General features: G+C 45.6%; 1 protein-coding gene across 2 annotated transcripts in view; it reads right to left on the reverse strand.

The window, feature by feature from the left end:
* MAP2K6 (mitogen-activated protein kinase kinase 6) overlaps positions 1–18,750 on the reverse strand; it is a 94,345-nt gene that overhangs the window by 38,952 nt on the left and 36,643 nt on the right. For both annotated transcript variants that reach the window (XR_012154916.2, XM_073311641.2), the window contains exons 2-3: positions 8,547–8,613; positions 5,293–5,341 (exon numbers count right to left, since the gene is read on the reverse strand). Coding sequence is in view for 1 of the 2 variants with exons in the window: in XM_073311641.2 (XP_073167742.1) it covers positions 5,293–5,341; positions 8,547–8,613 (116 nt within the window). In the remaining variant the exon portion in view is untranslated. The remainder of the gene's footprint in view (positions 1–5,292; positions 5,342–8,546; positions 8,614–18,750) is intronic.

The raw sequence follows: 18,750 nt of genomic DNA on the forward strand, positions 1-18,750 counted from the left end.
GAGGTATATCACTACAGTGGTGCAGCCCTCACCTGTGTGACTAACAGCACCTCACATGGAGCTGAAACAGTTTTAAGAACGGACTTTCCAACCTTTTCAGTTATATTTCCTAAATTTTAGGCAAGGAAAGTCAAGCCAGTTCCCATTTCATTTAGTCAGTTTTCACTTTCAGGTTCTCAGTGCTGCAATGGTCATTGAAAACGCTGCCGGAAAATGCTGAAACAACTCTTCCCATGGGAATGTCTTTAAAAAAATAATCCAAAGAAGTGTTTCCAAATGGTCTTAGGGTTTGAAAAGCTTGTGTCTACAAACCTGTATCGGGGCCAGATCGGAGTTGAGAGTGCTACTTTAAACCTCGGTAGATTTATTTTGTCTAGCGTTACCGATTGCTTTCTCTTGGCTTTGCCTAAAGGACGACTTTGTTTTCAGCTCTGCCTTCTGCCCTGCCCCTTCTTCTTTTCGACGCATTATTGTGCACTGGCTGTATTTTGCTCATTATTATTTCTGGGTTTTGAAATAGGTCTCCGCTGCTCAAGCCGGCTGAATGCCCCACCGCAGAAGTCAACCGTCCTGCTGAAAGCGACTGGTTATAATGAACTGATTCACAGCACATAATCCCACACCGCTTTCTACCTGAGCTGCGGAAAATCTGCCGCCTGCAAAGTGCTACCCGGAGAGGGTTCCGAGAGCTTGGGCGCACGCACTGTGTTACCGCACACCTTGGACGTGGGCTGTTTGGTCACAATTACATTTACTGTAAAACCAGCCCTCACTAGCCTTTTTTGTGTTAACATGGATCCAAGCATCTTGTTCTGTCCAACACCGTGCCTGCTGTTTAATGCAAACTCTTCCAAAACGAGCCCTTTGTCTCTTTTTCAGGCAGCGTTCTGAAATTTAGCAGCAAAGTTAAAGGGAAAGGGACAAGTAGCCTACTCTAGGGAACACAATACAGCCTGTGGAACAGGAGCATGATGATATCATGTCCTAAAGGAACCTTGCAGGACAAATGCATTCTGGGACAGAGACAGCTAATTCCTACCAGGGTACTGACTGCTAGCCAATCAAGTCCCCCTCCTCCATGGGACGCCATATTCAAAAAAAAAAAGCTTGAGCTCTGTATTTTATGAGCGCTTGCCTCTTTGCGCCTTCCAGTCTTTCTGCCTCCATGCAGAGCTCCTTTTGGAATTCTCTCCCTCTTTCTTGGGATTGTGGATGTGAACCGCTTTTCTTGGAACAAGGGATCACTTTAGCAGCAGGTATTTCTTTGACTTGACGCTGAGCCCTTGAGCTGCAGATCCCGCACCCCCTTTCCATCTCCCAGCCCCTGAGCTGCAGATCCCGCACCCCCCTTTCCATCTCCCAGCCCCAGTGCTATGCCAGGGAAAATAAAAATTCAAACTTGAAAGAGAGACAAACGCCCAATGACAGATATCGTAAAATGCTAATGACCTAATACATCACCTAATAAATTAACTGGCTGATGTTCAGTGGCAAGAGATAGTCCTAACCGATTTATTGCCTGGATTTATTGTGCTCTTATTAAAGCTCCTGGGACATTTACTCTAATAAAAACAGCTGTTGCACGTTCTTGTTTTCCTGGAAAAATTTACGATGTCAAATGGAACTGGACTCTATCCTTGTTTTCCTCGGAATCTGATTTGGGGACAGGCTGACCTGCGCTGGTTAGAATCTTAGACATATAAATTCATGGTAGCAGCACAGATGAAGAAAAGCCTCCAATGTAAGAAAGGAGTCAAAAACTTCAGACGGCAGGTTAAGTCAGCAGTAGACCAGACTGATTCTCAAAAAGAAAAGGAGTACTTGTGGCACCTTAGAGACTAACCAATTTATTTGAGCATAAGCTTTCGTGAGCTACAGCTCACTTCATCAGATGCATACTGTTCTGCCCTCCTGCTGGTAGAGGTACACACCCACACCGTACTTTTAATGTAATATTTCAGCGATGCCATGTTCTGACAGCAAAAAAAAGATTTGGGATCCTCCTCACAGCCAGGGAAGGTGGTCAGAGCTCGCTGAAGCCTGTGTGATCTCTTCCCTCCCCCAGGTTGACAATCCAGGCTATAGCCCTGCAAGCTGTTGGAGATGACTGAGTTGGCTTTGATTATATTTCAGGAGGGGAGAGTGGGCTCTCTCTCCCCTCATCCATTAGGCCTACCAGTCAAGTGTCTTCAGAGTGAAAGCCAGAAGAGGTGTCCCTCACTGAAATGCCAGGGCCGAGCACTTGGGGAAGCTGTTTAATAGTGTCTGGGGAGAGGGGAGGAACTAGGCTTTGAAGTTAACAGTCCAGCAACAAACAGTGGAAGTTCACACCTCAGCTGGAGCTAGGGACATTGTTCCTGAGGAATGAGTCAGTATCCAAGGGGAAGCAGAAAAAATGGGGAAAGAAAACAAACCCTACTTTCTGCTCCAGCTAGAGCTAGGAGAAAATGGCCATTTACAAGGTGATCAGGCCGCTTCCAAGAGCCTCAGGTCAAGTTGTTACCCAGCTCAGTTTTGAGGTGTTCATGCACGCCTGTACACACACATACTTGATCACAGCTCCCCTATGTCCCACCTCGTGGGTCAACAGTATCTAGGGCTGTTCTGAGGCTATTACATTTTACAGAGGAGCAATCAGCTTCTGGCCATTGAAGAAGCAAGAGCCCATTTGGTTCTCAGTGGTTTGACGCAGGGAGGGCTGCCATAAAGGTGAGGCTATGTAAGAGAAATGGGGGCATCCGATGCCAATAAGGAGGATCCCCACCCCCACAAATGAAAGGCTAATGAACAGGCCAGTCACACTTATGAGGCACATGGAGATTCCTAGCAGACAATCTAGTTCTTTGCCAGCATTCTAAGCAGAGTCCCTCCATGAGGTCCGCATAATGCCCTGACTCAGTATCCCACATCAGGACCAGCAGCAGCAGGCGATCCTAGCCAATTACTGTCATCGACTCCAGTCACAAGAACATTGTCCAGGAACGCTCTGAAGTCTTTGGGATCACCAGAGTTAAGATCATGCGTTACTGCTAGTGGCCTGAGCTCCCAGAAAACTCATCCAGGAAAAATCTTCTGGGAAAAACCCTCAGCCTGCATCCAGTTCCAGAGAATTTTAAAACCCTGCCTCAACTCCATGTCCACCTCTGTGTGAGCTGGGCAGCGCCCTGTGTGCTAAGATCACTAGCTGAGGATACAAGTGTTAACTCTGCCACTGAAGGAGGAGTTTGCTTTCGTAGCAAGGACACCGAACAATAGCTCAGGGCCAGGCAGGTGGGTGGGACTAAACTAGGGCAAATACTCCAGTTATTAGAAGTGACTACCATGGCTCACACAGACCATCTAAAAAGTAAACTTCTTGGGTTGCGTCCTCTTGGCTTGTATTGATCCTGGTGGTGGGAGAATGAAGTGGAAGAAAACTACTAACATTACCCAGGGTTTAGCAATCAGCACCTGCCCCTGACTACATGTTACTATTAATCCCATTAAGCGTGGGGTGTTGGGGGCATTATGTAAAAGCCAGGCAAGGGTTAAAGGATGTTGCACGTGTCGCAGAGGGAAATGAGGTCACTCTCATTAAACTGGGTTATTCCCTGGAGCACCAAATGGGAGTCACCTCTTAGGCCTTCTCCACAGAAGGATCTGCTCCTATGGATGGCCTCTTGCTAGGCCATTCCCCTGGGCTGGCTTTGCAGAGCTGCTTTGCTCACAGGAGGAGCTGGACAGTCTCATATGCGAGCTCTGAGCCTGGCTGCTTTTTAACAGATGTGCTGACACAAAAGACCCCTCACACGCTCCTTGATCTCACTTCCGGATTAGGTGAATACAGGCCGAGGCAGGTTCGATGAGCTGCGGCTAATCCCTCTCTAAATGATACGGAAACGTTTCAGCTGCGACACTGACACTGGCCAGAAGGGAGTAGGCTGGGTTCTGATTGTGTGGGATTCTGGGTCAAGAAGACTCACTAGCCAGTTTAGTTTTCAGAGTAGCAGCCGTGTTAGTCTGTATCTGCAAAAAGAAAAGGAGGACTTGTGGCACCTTAGAGACTAACCAATTTATTTGAGCATAAGCTTTCGTGAGCTACAGCTCACTTCATCGGATGCTCTGGACTGGGACCAAGTCCCTGTTGGCTACAGCCTAGCTAAAGCAGCCAAGCTATGAGCATGACAGCACACTTCTCATCCCTGTGCATCCGTGGGGCAGGGCTGTTTCATCAAAACCTAGGAGGGGGGAAAATAACCTTAGACAAGAACTAAAACCGGCTGAGAGGCTGCAGTGCTAAAGGGGACACCGATTGTAAAGGTGCTTGAGGGTGCTTGGCTTATGACCTCCTGCTTAAAAAACTCTAGAAGCATGCTGGTGTCCACTGTAACTGCACAGCCTGGTTTGTATTATAATAATAATTATAATGATTTGCACTGGGAATTTGTGATAATGCCTAGGAGCCCAAGTCATGAACCAGGACCCCATTGTGCAAGGCGCTGTATAAAATACAGAACAAAGAGGCTGTCCCTGACCCAAAGACTTTACAATTTTACTCTCATTTTGCCAAACACATACGTGTAAGGAAACCACCACCATGAACCTACCTCCATCCTCTAAACCAGAGAGATATATAATGAAAGCTTTCATTCTGTAGAAAATTTTACAGCTCCTAGAAAACAGATTTAGGATGGACATATATCCCTTCACACACATGCATATAATCCCTTGTGCTATAATTTCAATACACTGAACGATCTGAGCTATTTTTTGTCACACACTTATAAACAAATATGTAATATGCATTTCTACCCATTTCTCCAGTTAACAATTTTACTGAAGATACGGCACTAGAGAGTATGTAATCCACAAACTTTCAGTCTGAATGGATAAACAATACTTTCTGGACATGGCTTTTAAAATGTGTAATGATCCCATTTCTATGCATTGAACATAAACTTTTAACACAGTGGCACAATGCACATAAGATAATATACATATTATGCGCCAGAACAGTCTCTCTTTTTTGGAGGGGGAGCGGAATTAGCTGATAAAGCACAAAAGATGCTAAGAAATGGAGAAACACATAGTTTAGGGTGTACTGACAGAAAACGTCAGTGGTTTTATGCTTAAAAATGGCCAGGAAGCCCTGCCCTCAACCCGATTGCAATCCTCCTCCACGTTCAGATCGTCGCACCCCTCCCACACAAGAGCCAGGAATTATTTTTCTAAACACGCTCCCCTAACTTAGTTCCTGACCCTGTGTACGCAAACACATATGAAGTCTTTGGTTGCCACAGCTCGTAACTGTACCTTCTCGCCAATAGAGATGCAGGCTTTGGAATCTAAATCTCGAGGGGGCCTGTGGAAGAGAAAGAACAAAATAGTATGCAGAAAGCATCAGTCACAGAGACCTTACACAGATAATATTCCAAAGAGACAAAGCCTTTCAGAGCCCCTAGTCCAGGGGCTATTGCCCTGTGGATATGGGACTCAGTAATGGGAGGTCTGGGTGTAAGTTCCCCTCAAACTGACGGGACAGCAGCCCGATGCATTATATGCAGAAGTGTCACCCGGAGTAGCCGAGCTGGCTTCCTAGCCTTTCAGTGCTATTAGATGTTGCCATGGTTCACAAAGTCACCCCAAAAGGTGTCGGGAAGGAAGTTGCTGGAGTTGGAATTTCACAAGCCTGCATCCAATTCCAGCGCCAAGGAATTCAAACAGAGTACTCCCTTTGAGAGGCTGGGACTGGAACCACTTCCTGGGACACACAAGAGAGGCAGAGAGAAGCAAATCCGCCTTAGCCAGTTTACAGGACAGATTAAACAGGCAGAGAGGAAAAACGCAAGCCCAGTTTCACTTCTGTCTCGGAAGTAGCATTTGTCCCCGAACGCACCTGGGGCTAAAAGGAGTTTGGGACCCGATGCTTTTGTTCAGGACTTTTCTCCATTTAGAAAGGGAAAATATTTTTCAGTAGGACATGACTGATTTTTTTGGCAGGTTGTTTTGTTCCTCCCCTTCCCCTGATGAAGGAACATCCCCAGTAGAGCTTTTAAACAAAAATCAGAAGAAAGCAGTAAGCCCTAATCCACCAAACTGTGAAATACCCCTGGCCTCTGAGTTGGTGATCAATGTGAGTACGTCTACACTGCAAAAAACACCTAGGGGCAGCAAGCGGCAGAAGCTGGGTTGACTGACTCAGGCTCAAGGGGCTTGCATGACAGGGCTAAAAATAGCAATGTAAGGGCTGGAACCTGGGCTCTGAGACCCACCCCCTTTCCCGTTTCAGAGACCGGGATCCAGCCCACATGGAAACTGTCTACACTGTGAATTTTAGCCTCATACAGCAAGTCCCATGAGCCTAAGTCAGCTGACCTGGGCTCTGAGACTTGCTGCGACAAGGGGGGTTTTTGGAGTGTAGATGTACTCTGTGTCCTAAAGCATAAGGATTGATAGCCCATCTAACTGCTTACTACCTGCCTCCAGGCAAAAAGGTTAACATCTTGTCACCCCCTTGACATCTTTATTTAGCGTTCACATCCAACGCTGTACAAAACAGCAGCCCATTAACGCCAAGGCCCCACGCAGGTCAATTAGCAGGGTCCCACTTACCCTAAAATGATCGTTAAGCAAAGCTACATCTCTCCACAGTCCTGCTAAGGGAAACCTGCTCCATCTAGGATTCCACAAGGCAGCGAGAATACAAATAAAGGCAGCTAAAAAGGGAATCCCAGCTCTGATTCCTCCACAGTCTCTGCAGGAACAGCTACCCCATCCAATTTACAGAGAACCTGAAGCAGCCTTCATTTATCTTACAAAGAAAAGGAGTACTTGTGGCACTTTAGAGACTAGCCAATTTATCTGAGCATAAGCTTTCGTGAGCTACAGCTCACTTCATCGGATGCTCACGAAAGCTTATGCTCAAATAAATTGGTTAGTCTCTAAGGTGCCACTAGTATTTCTTTTTGCAAATACAGACTAACACGGCTGCTACTCTGAAACCTGTCATTTATCTTACACTAATCCTTTCCAGGAATAGTTAAGACAAGGTGGGGGATGGTTCTCTTTCTCAGAAAATGCTCCTCCTCCGGGGAAGGGAAGGCATCAGGTATATCTGCCCAGAGACAGATTTCTCAAATTTCTCCTTTCTGGTGCTGTCTAACTTCTTTAATTTATTAAAACCACGGCTCACACACTTTAAAAAGTCAGGCTTCCTGCTTGTACATAAGCTTGGGGAGCCCAAGTAGAATTGCCCTGGCAAATCAAGGCCTTCATACCATCTTTTTACACTGTGGCCTACATGAGGTGCTAATTGGCTGAGAGGCTGCCCCCCCCGCCCCCCCCCCGGGCATACCAGGGCTGCTCCTTTGATCAGGCAATTGAATTAAGCTCTGAATAAAAAGCCAGTTGGATTGTTTGCTTTTTTTTTTTTTTTAAACTAATTTGTTTCTGGAATCTCATCAATGTCATAAAATTATTCCCATATGAGGGCACACAGTACAGGGCAGTGCATAGTCGCAGTATCTGATGTCTACTGATTTGACTGGGGATTTGTCTACGCTAGAAAAGGTTTGCCACTATAGCTATACCAGTCTAGATGTACACTAGCAAACATTTTCTAGTACAGACGCAGCTCATACCAGTAAAAGAGTACTTTTGCTGGGCTATCTTTTACCAGTTCCCCAAACAAAATAAACCATCCCACACATATATCTCTAAGCAACATTACTATACCAGCAAATGTATTGAATATAAACCATCCAGGAGACAGCTCCAGGGATATTATAGTAGCAACAGTTCCAAGCAAGTAGACAATACAGGTTCTCTTAAGAGAAACTTAAATCTAAATTACTCTCCCAACGACCACAAGAGCATCAGCCACAATTTTCTTATTTCTGAGGGAGACGTGACATCCCTTCAGCTGTTGGCTACTTTATAGCCCAGGGCTTTCTCCCCCATGTACCTATTCCTTTCCCTCCCCCATGTAGTTTCCCAAACATCTGTGTCTCTGACTTGTCTAAAATCAGTCCCCCAGGGGCTCACCCTTCAGAGGATTAGCAGAATGAGCACGAGGAAGGGGCTGATGGATGGGATCAGATCACGTTGTGTGTTTCCGTTTATGCCTATCAGCTGAGCAGACCTGCCAATGCAAATAGATACCCAAGCCATACAGGATGGTGGGTGCTGCTGCTTTAATAATCAACGTTAACCTTCAAGGAGGCTGATAAAGCCAAGGAACCCTTAGCTGCAGGGCTTGCCCTGTGCAGCAAACGGCACCCTAATAATACCGGGCTCTCTCTTCTGAGTGTGTTGATTTGGGGGGTTATTTTAAAAGCTTGTTCTTAACTATTTTGGGGAAGTTCTCTGGCTCATGTTATGCAGCACGTCACAATGGTCCCTTCTGAATCTATTAACTCATTCACGCAAAAGAAGTGACACCATCAGCTAAAATAAGACCCCCTTTTGTTCTTTTGACTGAGACACGCGACAAAGCAGTACATGAAAGAGAAAATTAACTGTGTGTGGGGGGGGGGGTGTTTATAAACCCTAAGTTTTTTGAGACTTACGTAGAGCTTGTCTGTGGCTGTTCAAATGCTTCTTTAGGAATTTTCAGCCCAGGGTTTCTCTTCTTGCCTGTGAAACAAGAAAGAGGCAGAAGGAAAGAGAGATGATTTCCATGTGGGGGGGTGAAGGAGGTGGTGGGGTGTTAACCTCTGTGGTTATAATTGTAAAACACAGTTTGTCTACCATGGCTGACCTTATTTAACAGAAACACCAGCTCAGTCTGGTGGTGCAGATTCAGGGCACAGAGTTCAAAATATAAAGTTCCTTTGTTCAGCCAGCTGTGACCAGGCCGGCAGTTCTAGCTCCCACGCAAGCACAGAATGCAGGCGACAGCTCAGGCAACCGAAGCCCTCGTGAAAGTGCAGAGGGGAAAGGCATCTCATCTTTTTAAGCCCTATCTACACAGGCTCCCATGTTTCCTGAACTGATTCAATTCAGACTGAAACCAGTTCCAATATACCAGGTGTAAATACCTATTTACCTTGTGCAAGCAAGGATAGAATCTTTTTAAACAGAGTTTGACAACATAGGGCCAAATTCTGATCTTATAGGCCCAGATCCTTGAAATCAATGGGACTTAGGCACCTTAATACCTTTGAGCGTCTGGGCCATTTACACGAGTGTCAACCAGGATTAAGCACTGAAGTCAATGTAGCTATGTAAAATCAGCACAAATGAGAGCAGAATTAGGCTCAAAATATACAACGGTATTTGTTCACATTGGCTAGCTAAACCTTTCTTAAAGTGAGTTAACATGAACAGAATTAAAACCAAGTTCTAAAGCAGTTCACCCTAGAGTAATTCGGTTCCAAACCAGAGGGTGACACAGTCCAGTGGACTAGGGCAATATGAGAACCTTTTCATTGCTAAACATATAGTCACATTTCAGAGCGAGGTTCTGAATCCAGGGACAAAATAACCTGGGAACATAAGTCATGTCACCAAACCCCCAGGATAAACATACAGATGCAGCTTGGGTGTGTTATAAAACACTGGGTCCCAAAAAAGCAGCCACCTAATTTAGACTTTTTTAACCTAACAATTTACATCAATTACTGTATTTCTTCAAACCTCTGTGTCTCTCCCTGTTCACGACACTCTCTTTCAGCCTTTTACTTATACGTGTCTCAGTTTATTTTCCTATGACGCACCCTACCATCATGCTCTGACACGCAGGACTATAAATATCTGTGCATTCCAGGGCTGCAGGGGCCACTGGGTTACGATGCATGCCCACAGAACTGAAAATGACCCTTTTAAAGCAACTAGTCAACTTTTTAACTGTAGATCTTTTTCTTCTCAGCTTGAACACACAAGATGAAGCCTGCTCAGTTTGCCACAGGCCATTCCAGCATGTGGCAGATGGCTGCAATGCAGCCTCATGGAAAAAACATTTACTTGGAAACTATTGCACATATCTTGCTTTATATTATTTATTATTATTATTATTAATTAAAAAACAATACTACAAACTTGCATTTGAAAAGGACATGTTCTCTGTTCCACAGAGCTTCAAGTCTAAATAGAAAAAAGCAAACAGAAGACAAGACCCAGCAGAACAGCTTAAGAGAGAGAGAGATTATTGAGAATAATAATGAATAGTTTTCAAAAATTTCCCAAGAGACATCAGTTGGTCTATAAGGAAGACGGAAAATGGTAAAAACAAAGGCAGACGCTTCTGTAATTAGATTAGCAGAGTTAGGGTTACCATATTTGAACATTCAAAAAAAAAAAAAGAGGACACTCCATGGGGGCCAGGGGGAGGTGTTTGAACAGAGACTGGTTTCAGAGTAGCAGCCCTGGATATTCAACCAGGAGTGGCTGGGTCATTACACAAACTGAATCTATTTCCCCATGTTAAGTATCCTCACACCTTCTTGTCAAACTGTCTAAATGGGCCATCTTGACTATCACTACAAAAGTTTTTTTTCCTCCTGCTCATAATAGCTCATCTTAATTAATTAGCCTCTGACTCCACCTTTTCATGTTCTCTGTATGTATGTATGTATGTATAATCTATCGATCTTCTTCCTACATGTTCTATTCTATGCATCCGATGAAGTGAGCTGTAGCTCACGAAAGCTTATGCTCCAATAAATGTGTTAGTCTCTAAGGTGCCACAAGTCCTCCTGCTCTCTTTCGTGATTGATCAACTCATCTTTGGGGAAAAATAATAATGGCAAAATCCCGGACATTTTTAGATATTTAAAAATTCCTCCCGGACGGCGATTTAAGAACCACAAAGCCGGACATGTCCTGGAAAATATGGACGTACGGTAACCCTAGCGGAGTACCCCTGCTCATTACATCTCTGGTCTTCTTAGTATTATAATAGCAGCTAGCACAGGGGTGGCCAACCTCCGGAGCCACATGAGGCTCTTCAGAGGTTAATATGTGGCTCCTTGTATAGGCTCCAGGGCTGGAGCTACGGGTGCCAACTTTCCAACGTGCCAGGGGGTGCTCACTGCTCAACCCCTGGCTCTGCCACAGGCCCTGCCCCCACTCCACCCCTTCCCGCCCCCTCCCCTGAGCCCGAGGTGCCCTCGCTCCTTCCCCTCCCTTCCCCCACAGCCTCCTGCGTGCCACGAAACCGCTGATCGGGAGGGAGGGGGAGGCGATGATCGGCAGGGCTGCCGGTGGGTGGGAGGCGCTGGGAGCGGGGTGTGGGGGAGCTGATGCGGGGCTGCTGACGTATTACTGTGGCTCTTTGGCAATGTACATTGGTAAATTCTGGCTGCTTCTCACGCTCAGGTTGGCCACCCCTGAGCTAGAGGGTCCAACTAAGATTGGGGCCGTGCTAGGCACTGTACATATTGTTGCCTCGTCAGCTGGAGTGGTTAGCCAAAATTCAGGCTCTTATAGGTTGTTTCCATTAGGCTGACGAATCAGTAAGAGGAGTCAGGTATACTTTTGGTGTAATCTTGTTTATTTACCCCAAAAAAAAATGTATAGAGTCCTGTTTCCTTGAACACAGGAGATACAAACAGCAACCAGCAGTTTCCTTCCTCAGAAATCTCCAAGCCTGCCACTCCAGCGAGCTCAGTGCCCAAAAAGCCCTGTCTCTCTGCTTCCTCTTAGATCATCCTCACAATTCCTCTCCCTGGCTCTCTGACACAGCCTGCAACCTCTATCCTAGCCCCTAAGCATGCAACCAGGGAAACCCCATGCATCCTGCATGGCACACCCATTGACTTTGATGGGGTCCATGACTGTCTATGGTCTCCATTTAGACTGGAAGCTCTTTGGGGCAGGGACTGCCTCTTAATATTCCATTGTGAAAGGTGCTAATGGTGGGGGAAGAGGAAGCTTGGCTCCAAAGACAAAGAGTATAAGAATCTTAGTTTTCCATCCCCGTAATACAGATAGGGAACTGAAACGAGGCGATTTGCCCCAGGTGATAGAAGGAGTCTATGGGACACTGAGGAACTGGACCCAGTACTCCACAGTCCCATCTCAGCCTCTTAACCATAAGCAGGGCCCTACCAAATACGCGGCCATGAAAAATGCATCACGGATTGTGAAATCTGGTCTCCCCCACCATGACATCTGGTCTTTTGCATGCTTTTATCCCATAGGATACAGATTTCATGGGGAGACCAGCGTTTCTCAAATTGGGGGTCCTGACCCAAAAGGGAGTTGCAGGAGGGCCACAAGGTTATTTTAGAGGGGTTGCAGTATTGACACCCTTGCTTCTGCGCTCGGCGGCTGGAAAGTGGCGACTGGTGGCCAGGCGCCCAGCTCTGAAGGCAGCACCCAGCCAGCAGCAGTGCAGAAGAAAGGGTAACAGTACTACAATGCCCCCTACAATAACCTTGTGACCCCCCCTCCCCGCCAACTCCTTTTGGGGTCAGGACCTCTGTAATTACAACACTGTGAAATTTCAGATTTAAATAGCTGAAATCATGAAATTTACTATTTTTTAAATCCTATGACCATAAAATTGACCAAAATGGACCGTGAATTTGGTAGGGCCCTAACCATAAGACCATCTGTCCTCTTCTGGTTTGCTACTTCGTCTTCATCTTGATCGTCTATCCCAGTGTTTCTCAAGCTTTTTGATACCAGGGACTGGCTTGCTGCCTTCCTAAACTGCGTCAGGGAGATCTCAGGGGCTGGCACCAGTTCACAGACTGGTCATCGAGAAACACTCTATCCTAGCCCCTGCTGCTGCAAAAACACTCACAAATGGTCTACCTAAAAGTGAAAACAAGCACAGATTCTTACCCATTTTTGTTTTTTGTTTCCTGCATTAATTTACTTGCAGAATCACACATGCTGTACCAATATCTCAGCATAGTATATTTTAGGCAGTTCTGAAGGGATGGAAATTAACCCATTGGAAATCAACCTAATTTGAGCATGAACCATAACAGACTGTACAGAATTTAATCTTATCTTGGTTCACAAGTGGTGTCAAAGGAAGAACAAAGTAGCAAAATACCAAACCCAAATAAATATTAAAAGCCTTTCCGCCTTCTGCTGAAATATATTCTGCATGTTTTGAGTTTATTTTCCTTGTCTTTCTTAAGAGAATACAATATTTTGAAACTCTGCCATTTTTTGAAGCACAATCTGTTCCCTTAACAAAGCTGCCAAGACATGGACCTAGTTTAACGTTAAAGCATCAACAATGATCAAAAGAAAATATGGATCTCACCATGGCACTGGGAGAAGTGGAACTGCAGGATGGAATTAAACCAGCAGGAATTCACCCTCATAGCACCAGCAAATTCCCCGCAGTATTAGTGTGTGAAACAAACAACAACAACAACAACAACTACATCACGCACCACATTTCACCTCATGGGTATTTAATGAAAGTCCCTGGCTGTAATCCAGCAATTTTATGCCTCTCAGCTGAATTAGACAAAGTTTCTTCACTCCTTTTGTTACAACATGCAAAGTGCTTGCTCTCCGGAGCTCTGTGCCCGCAACAGGGCGTCTAGAGTGCAGCATGAACAATCTGCCTTCCAGCCTTCAGATTGAATCGGATGACGTTTCATTCTGACGCACCCAGGAATCATCATTTTTATACGGATACAAAGTGTAATGTTTGATTTATCACAGTAGCTACCACCAAACAAGACGGTACAGCAATGCGGGGGCAGCCTGGATAGCACAGAGATTGCTAACAAGGAGCCTGATCCGATGCCCAGGGAAGCCAATGGAAAGCCACCCACTGATTTTTATTACTAACTGTATTCTTGAAGCATCTAGGGCCCTCAGCCAAGGTTGACTTGAGCACTGTACAGACACACAGCAGGAGACAGTCCCTGTCCATCGAGCTTGTAAGCTAAATATACCAAGGGTGGGAAGGAAAACAGAAGGATGAAGAGATTTGCCCAAAGTCCAACAGCCGATGAGTGGCAGTACTGGGAATATAAACTAGGTTTCCTGAGTCCCAGACTACAAAACCATGTTATTTTCGTTATGTTCAAGAGGTTTTAGATCAGATCCAGGATAAAAGGCCTTTAGGTCACGGGTTTGAATCTACCCCAGGTTATCAGCCACCAATAGTTGTTTCCACCAACTGTGTGGGAGGAATTGGGTGGCTCTCAGCCCAGTTCCTCCTGGACAGGACCCACCTTACATTAGCTGGCATCTTTTTATCAGTCTCAAGAGAGCAGTTACGAAGTGAGTGAGCCAGGGAAACTGACTGATAACCCCCTGAGGTGCTTTCTTCAGAGAGCAAGAAGAGGTACCTTGCCCAGATACACACACATTGTGATAAAAAAAACACATTGTCCTTTTCCCAGCACTAAATGCACTTTAGATGAAAAGAAGCAAAAGACGCAAGCCAACAGAGTTAGTGACTGGTGTCCGTTCTACATGAGTGCAATTCACTAATTCTGTGCTTGTGATCACCTCTCTCTGTTAGCTGATCGCAGCAAGGATGAGACTCCTCCTTATAGACAGCTAAAAGGAACTCGATAAAAAGGATGTATTCTACTGTACTTACAGTTTGAAGGGAGGAGTAGTATGTACAGGAGATAAAGATCTAGGGCTATCTGGCTTTCAGGCAATTTTAAAACATGAAGTTTGACGCAGTCTGGTACACACCAAAAGAAAAAGAATTGTTCTGCAGCATTACTATTTACAGTACAGTAGTAACTAGAATCAGGGACTGGAATGCATTGTGGTTGCACTGTACAAAGATGGAGTGCAAACATGGTCCCTGCCTCAAACAGCTTGCATCCCTGGTTAAGGGCAAGAGTATTGTCAACCCCAAACAGCCAAAAGGCATAAAATTGGCTTAAAAATAATTAGATTTAAAATAAATCAATCAATAAATAAGAAAGGGGGTGTGTCCTTTTCTTTCCCTCCTGGTTTCTGAGCATTCAGGCTTCACTTAGGTCACATTTTTCTCTGCAATCATGAGAGCTAGAATCTTATTTCATTTTTACAAATGACCACTGAGATTCTGACCCGGTCACGTAACCCCAGGAGCTTGGGCTTTAAGAACAGCATTGGTGAGAAGAGGATGAAACAAGGTTGGTTCTGAAGTACCAAGAATGGGACGTGGGTGGCCTGCTTTTCTTAAGGGCTGGGGTGGGGGGACACTGGCACTAGCCAGTTTTGTCGGATTATCGCAGCCAGCTGAGGAAAGGGGTCAGGAGACTGCTATAAAGGGTTGAGAGAGTTCAGTTGGAGGAGAGCTGCAAGTTGGCTGCTGTTGGTCATCCCGGAGTGGCGAGACATGAGAAGACAGCCTTCTGGACCTCTGCAGCTACTTTGGTCAGGATAATAGGGTTGCTTGGGTGTTAACTTTGTGAATGTTTTGTACTGCAGACTGGATTGTGTCCTGAAGGAAGGGCCTGAACAGATTTTTTTCAGGGTTTTGTGTTAGCCCTGCCAAGGCTGGGAAGACAATGGGATAAAGAGAATTGAGGCTTTTACTTAGCAACGCACTTCAGGACATGCTTAGCTTTAAGCATGTGCTTAAATTATCTTCATCCTACAATGCACTTCAGCTGGAGCGTAAATATTTAGACCTGGGTGGAGTCTAGATGCAGAGAAATCACTGCCAGTGGCCAGTAATAGGCCAGTAATTACTGGAGTGGCCAGTAATAAGCCAAGATACTGCAAAGTTGTTTAGCTTTTAGGGCTGTAATCCTCTAGTGCTTTATCTTTTGGCTTTTTTCTTTCTTTTAAATCAGGGGCATTGCGTAAACCACAAACTGAGGAACTGGGGCTGGGAATGAAGTAAGGGCTAAAAAACAAAATTATTAGTATTTTTCCTCTGACTTAAAAAAACAAAACAAAAACCCCAAGCAGATTGAATGCTTTCCTTTGAAAGTCTTCAGCACCATTCCTAGGGGGAAGAAAAACACCACCTCATTCATGCAATAGTCTTGCTAATCTGGTTCCAGAGTCCAGCAATTTGCTATAGGCTCACTGGTGAAGATGACTGCTGCTAGTTTAAAAAAAGTTTAAAGTTTAAAAAAAAAATTAATATTCACTGAACTTTAATATTTCACAGAAAAATAAAGGAAACCTACTAGAGAATAATGTAGTTGTGTAGAATGCAAAGACAGAGGAGTCTGTTACCCACAGATACTGGGACAGAAAATAAACAGCTGCTCCCAAAGAGAAATCCTGTACGCCAGCCTCCAGGCATTTCATCGTGGCCAAAAGCTCTTTTTGATCTAATCCAAAGTCAAGGGTTTCTTACTCCAAAATGCTCCTGTTTCCTTCAGAGGATATTAGCCAGTTCTGTCTCTGCCACAATTTATTATTAAAGCCAAATTCAATAGGCACATGGCAATGTTCTGCTATTTAGTGTTAAGGGTCACTGGTAAAACGTCACAGGAAGAGGAAGGTCTGTTTTCACTCCTCCCTATTAGGATTGGAGGGAGTGTTATCTAATAACCAGGAGCAAAGAGAGCTGCTGGTATCTATATGCGGCTCTGCTTCTGATTTTATTCAAGGCACTCAGGGACAAATTATTTTCTCCTTCCCACGATCAATAGTACTTTACTGTGCAAAGTGTTCTGCTGAAATCAAGGCAATGACAAACTTCAGATAGAATAAATACTTGGCACTGGTCCAGGGTCTTCAACCCAAGGCTCTGAAAGCACTTCACCAACATTGCTCATGTAGGCCTCTCAGGAGGCAGGGATGTATTATTGTTCCTCTTGTTTCACAGAAGGCAAACTGAGGTATGGAACGGGGAAGATACTGTCTCAGTGTGAGCTTGGGGGAGTGGCAGAGCTAAGACCAAGACCCAAGGCGACCTTCATTATTAATTGTATTACAATAGAGCGGAGGCTCCCGAACGGTTTACTGTGCCCTCCCTTCTCCATGGGAGTAACATAACAGCCCCCCAAAACTCCCACCCATTGGGGCAGAAAGTAACTCACTGAAGAGAACAGATAACATGCCCAGGGGCAGCAGCAGGCTCCTACAAGCTCTGGAGGATTTAAAATATGCAGGTCTGTGGCTGACCTGGCATCTGGGCCAGTGCAGGGCAGCACCTAGGAGCACGCACAGGAAATCCCCAGTGGTCAGGCTGCTGCTGGAATGGGACTGGGGAGGTGGGGGCCTACCTTCCTCCCCTGGCTGCTGGGGACTCCCTGCATGCTTTCCCTGCTGCTGCCATGCTTTGACCTGGGCACCTGGCCAGCCCAAACCTATACCCCACCTTGGGCCCCTGATAATCTCATCACACCCCACTGTTTGAAAACCAATACAGCAGAGTCAGGAGGCCCCACCTGAGATCTGGGCCCCTTTGCGCTGAGTGCTGTATAAACACCTAGTGAGAAACTGTCCCTGCTTACAGGCTAAATAAACAGGACAGACAGAGAGCAAGAAGGGAAACAGAGGTGCAGAGACTTGCCCATGGTCTCAGAGAAGTCAGTGGCAAAACCAGGAACAGAACCAGGTCTCCTTCCTCCCATCCCTGTGCCCTGCAGGATTGATCCTGCACCAATCAAGTCAATTGGAGTTTTTCCACTGACTTAAAAGGGAGCCGGATCTAGCTGTGGGAAGGAAGGGAGTTGCACAGACACAGATATTAATTTAACGCCAACAGACCCAACTGGGTGTCGGAACAGCTTGGGGCGGAAGCAGGAGGTGGATTGCTAATTATGAGTTAAACAACTGAATGGGGCATATCTTCATGTAATGAAAATCATTCATTCCCTTGGTGGGTATTAGAATCGAGTGTGCTGTATGTGGCCCCTTTCACTGGACCCACTTCAGTAAACAGCGCAGTAAAAGCTTCCCGGGGAGGAGGCAAGTGAGTTTGCTGGGTCAGCTTCCACCACAGATCCACCACCTAAAAAACCAGCATGCTGGCAGCTAATCTAGACACCTGGTGCCTCAGTGCACACCCACAGAGGCTTTTAATAACCAGCTCACATGTCTCCAGTGGCCCCTTCCACCCTGAACACTTTGCAAACAAGCCTGACCCAGCATCACCTATGGGAGCTGAACAGATCACAGTGCAATGGCCTGTTTGATTCTATCCAACAGAGTCAGAGCAACCGTGTCCAACCAAGCCTGCAAACCATGCACTTCCAGAGGCCTATTCCCGCAGTCCTTACACAGGCAAAGCTCCCATTAACAAAAGCAGTTTTATCAAGGCCAAAACCCAGACTCCCACCTCTCCTTAGATCTAGCTGTACATGTGGCCCATGCGAAACGGGTGAACAGGCAGAAATCCTGCTCTCCTGGCGCTTTCCAGATTAGGATACTTGCATATTTTGGTAGCACTGCCCGTTACGCTGGGGCACAGCGGCAAAGAAACATAGCACCCTAGTGGTGCTAACAGAAGCATATGTTGCATTATTAATATCATGGTTGTCCTTTTAGAATGATCCAGGAAGCAATGAGTATCGCTTTTAATTAAGGAAACATATTACAGATCAGTTTGCAGGTTTACCTCTGATGCAAACAAATGATTGCAGGTTAACACACACAAGGTAACAGACAGCAGTTTATTTATGAACCTACAAGAATTCAGCTGTTATTTAGCAGGTGCTGTACTTGTCTGCTCTGTACATCCACATACGTTTACCTCAAGCAGCTGCACGTCAGCCACTTGTCAACTATCAGGCTGAAAAGCATTTAATTCATCCCATGTCTCTCCCCCAGGAATTCCCCCAACTGAGGACACTCCGGCCAAGTCTAAGAGGAGTGGAAAAGGATGTTACACTGCCTGAATTTAAACATTTACCACCCTTAGACTAAATAGTCACCAAGTAA

The sequence above is a fragment of the Lepidochelys kempii genome, chromosome 14 (assembly GCF_965140285.1).
Source record: "Lepidochelys kempii isolate rLepKem1 chromosome 14, rLepKem1.hap1, whole genome shotgun sequence".
NCBI classification, from domain to species: Eukaryota; Metazoa; Chordata; order Testudines; family Cheloniidae; genus Lepidochelys; species Lepidochelys kempii.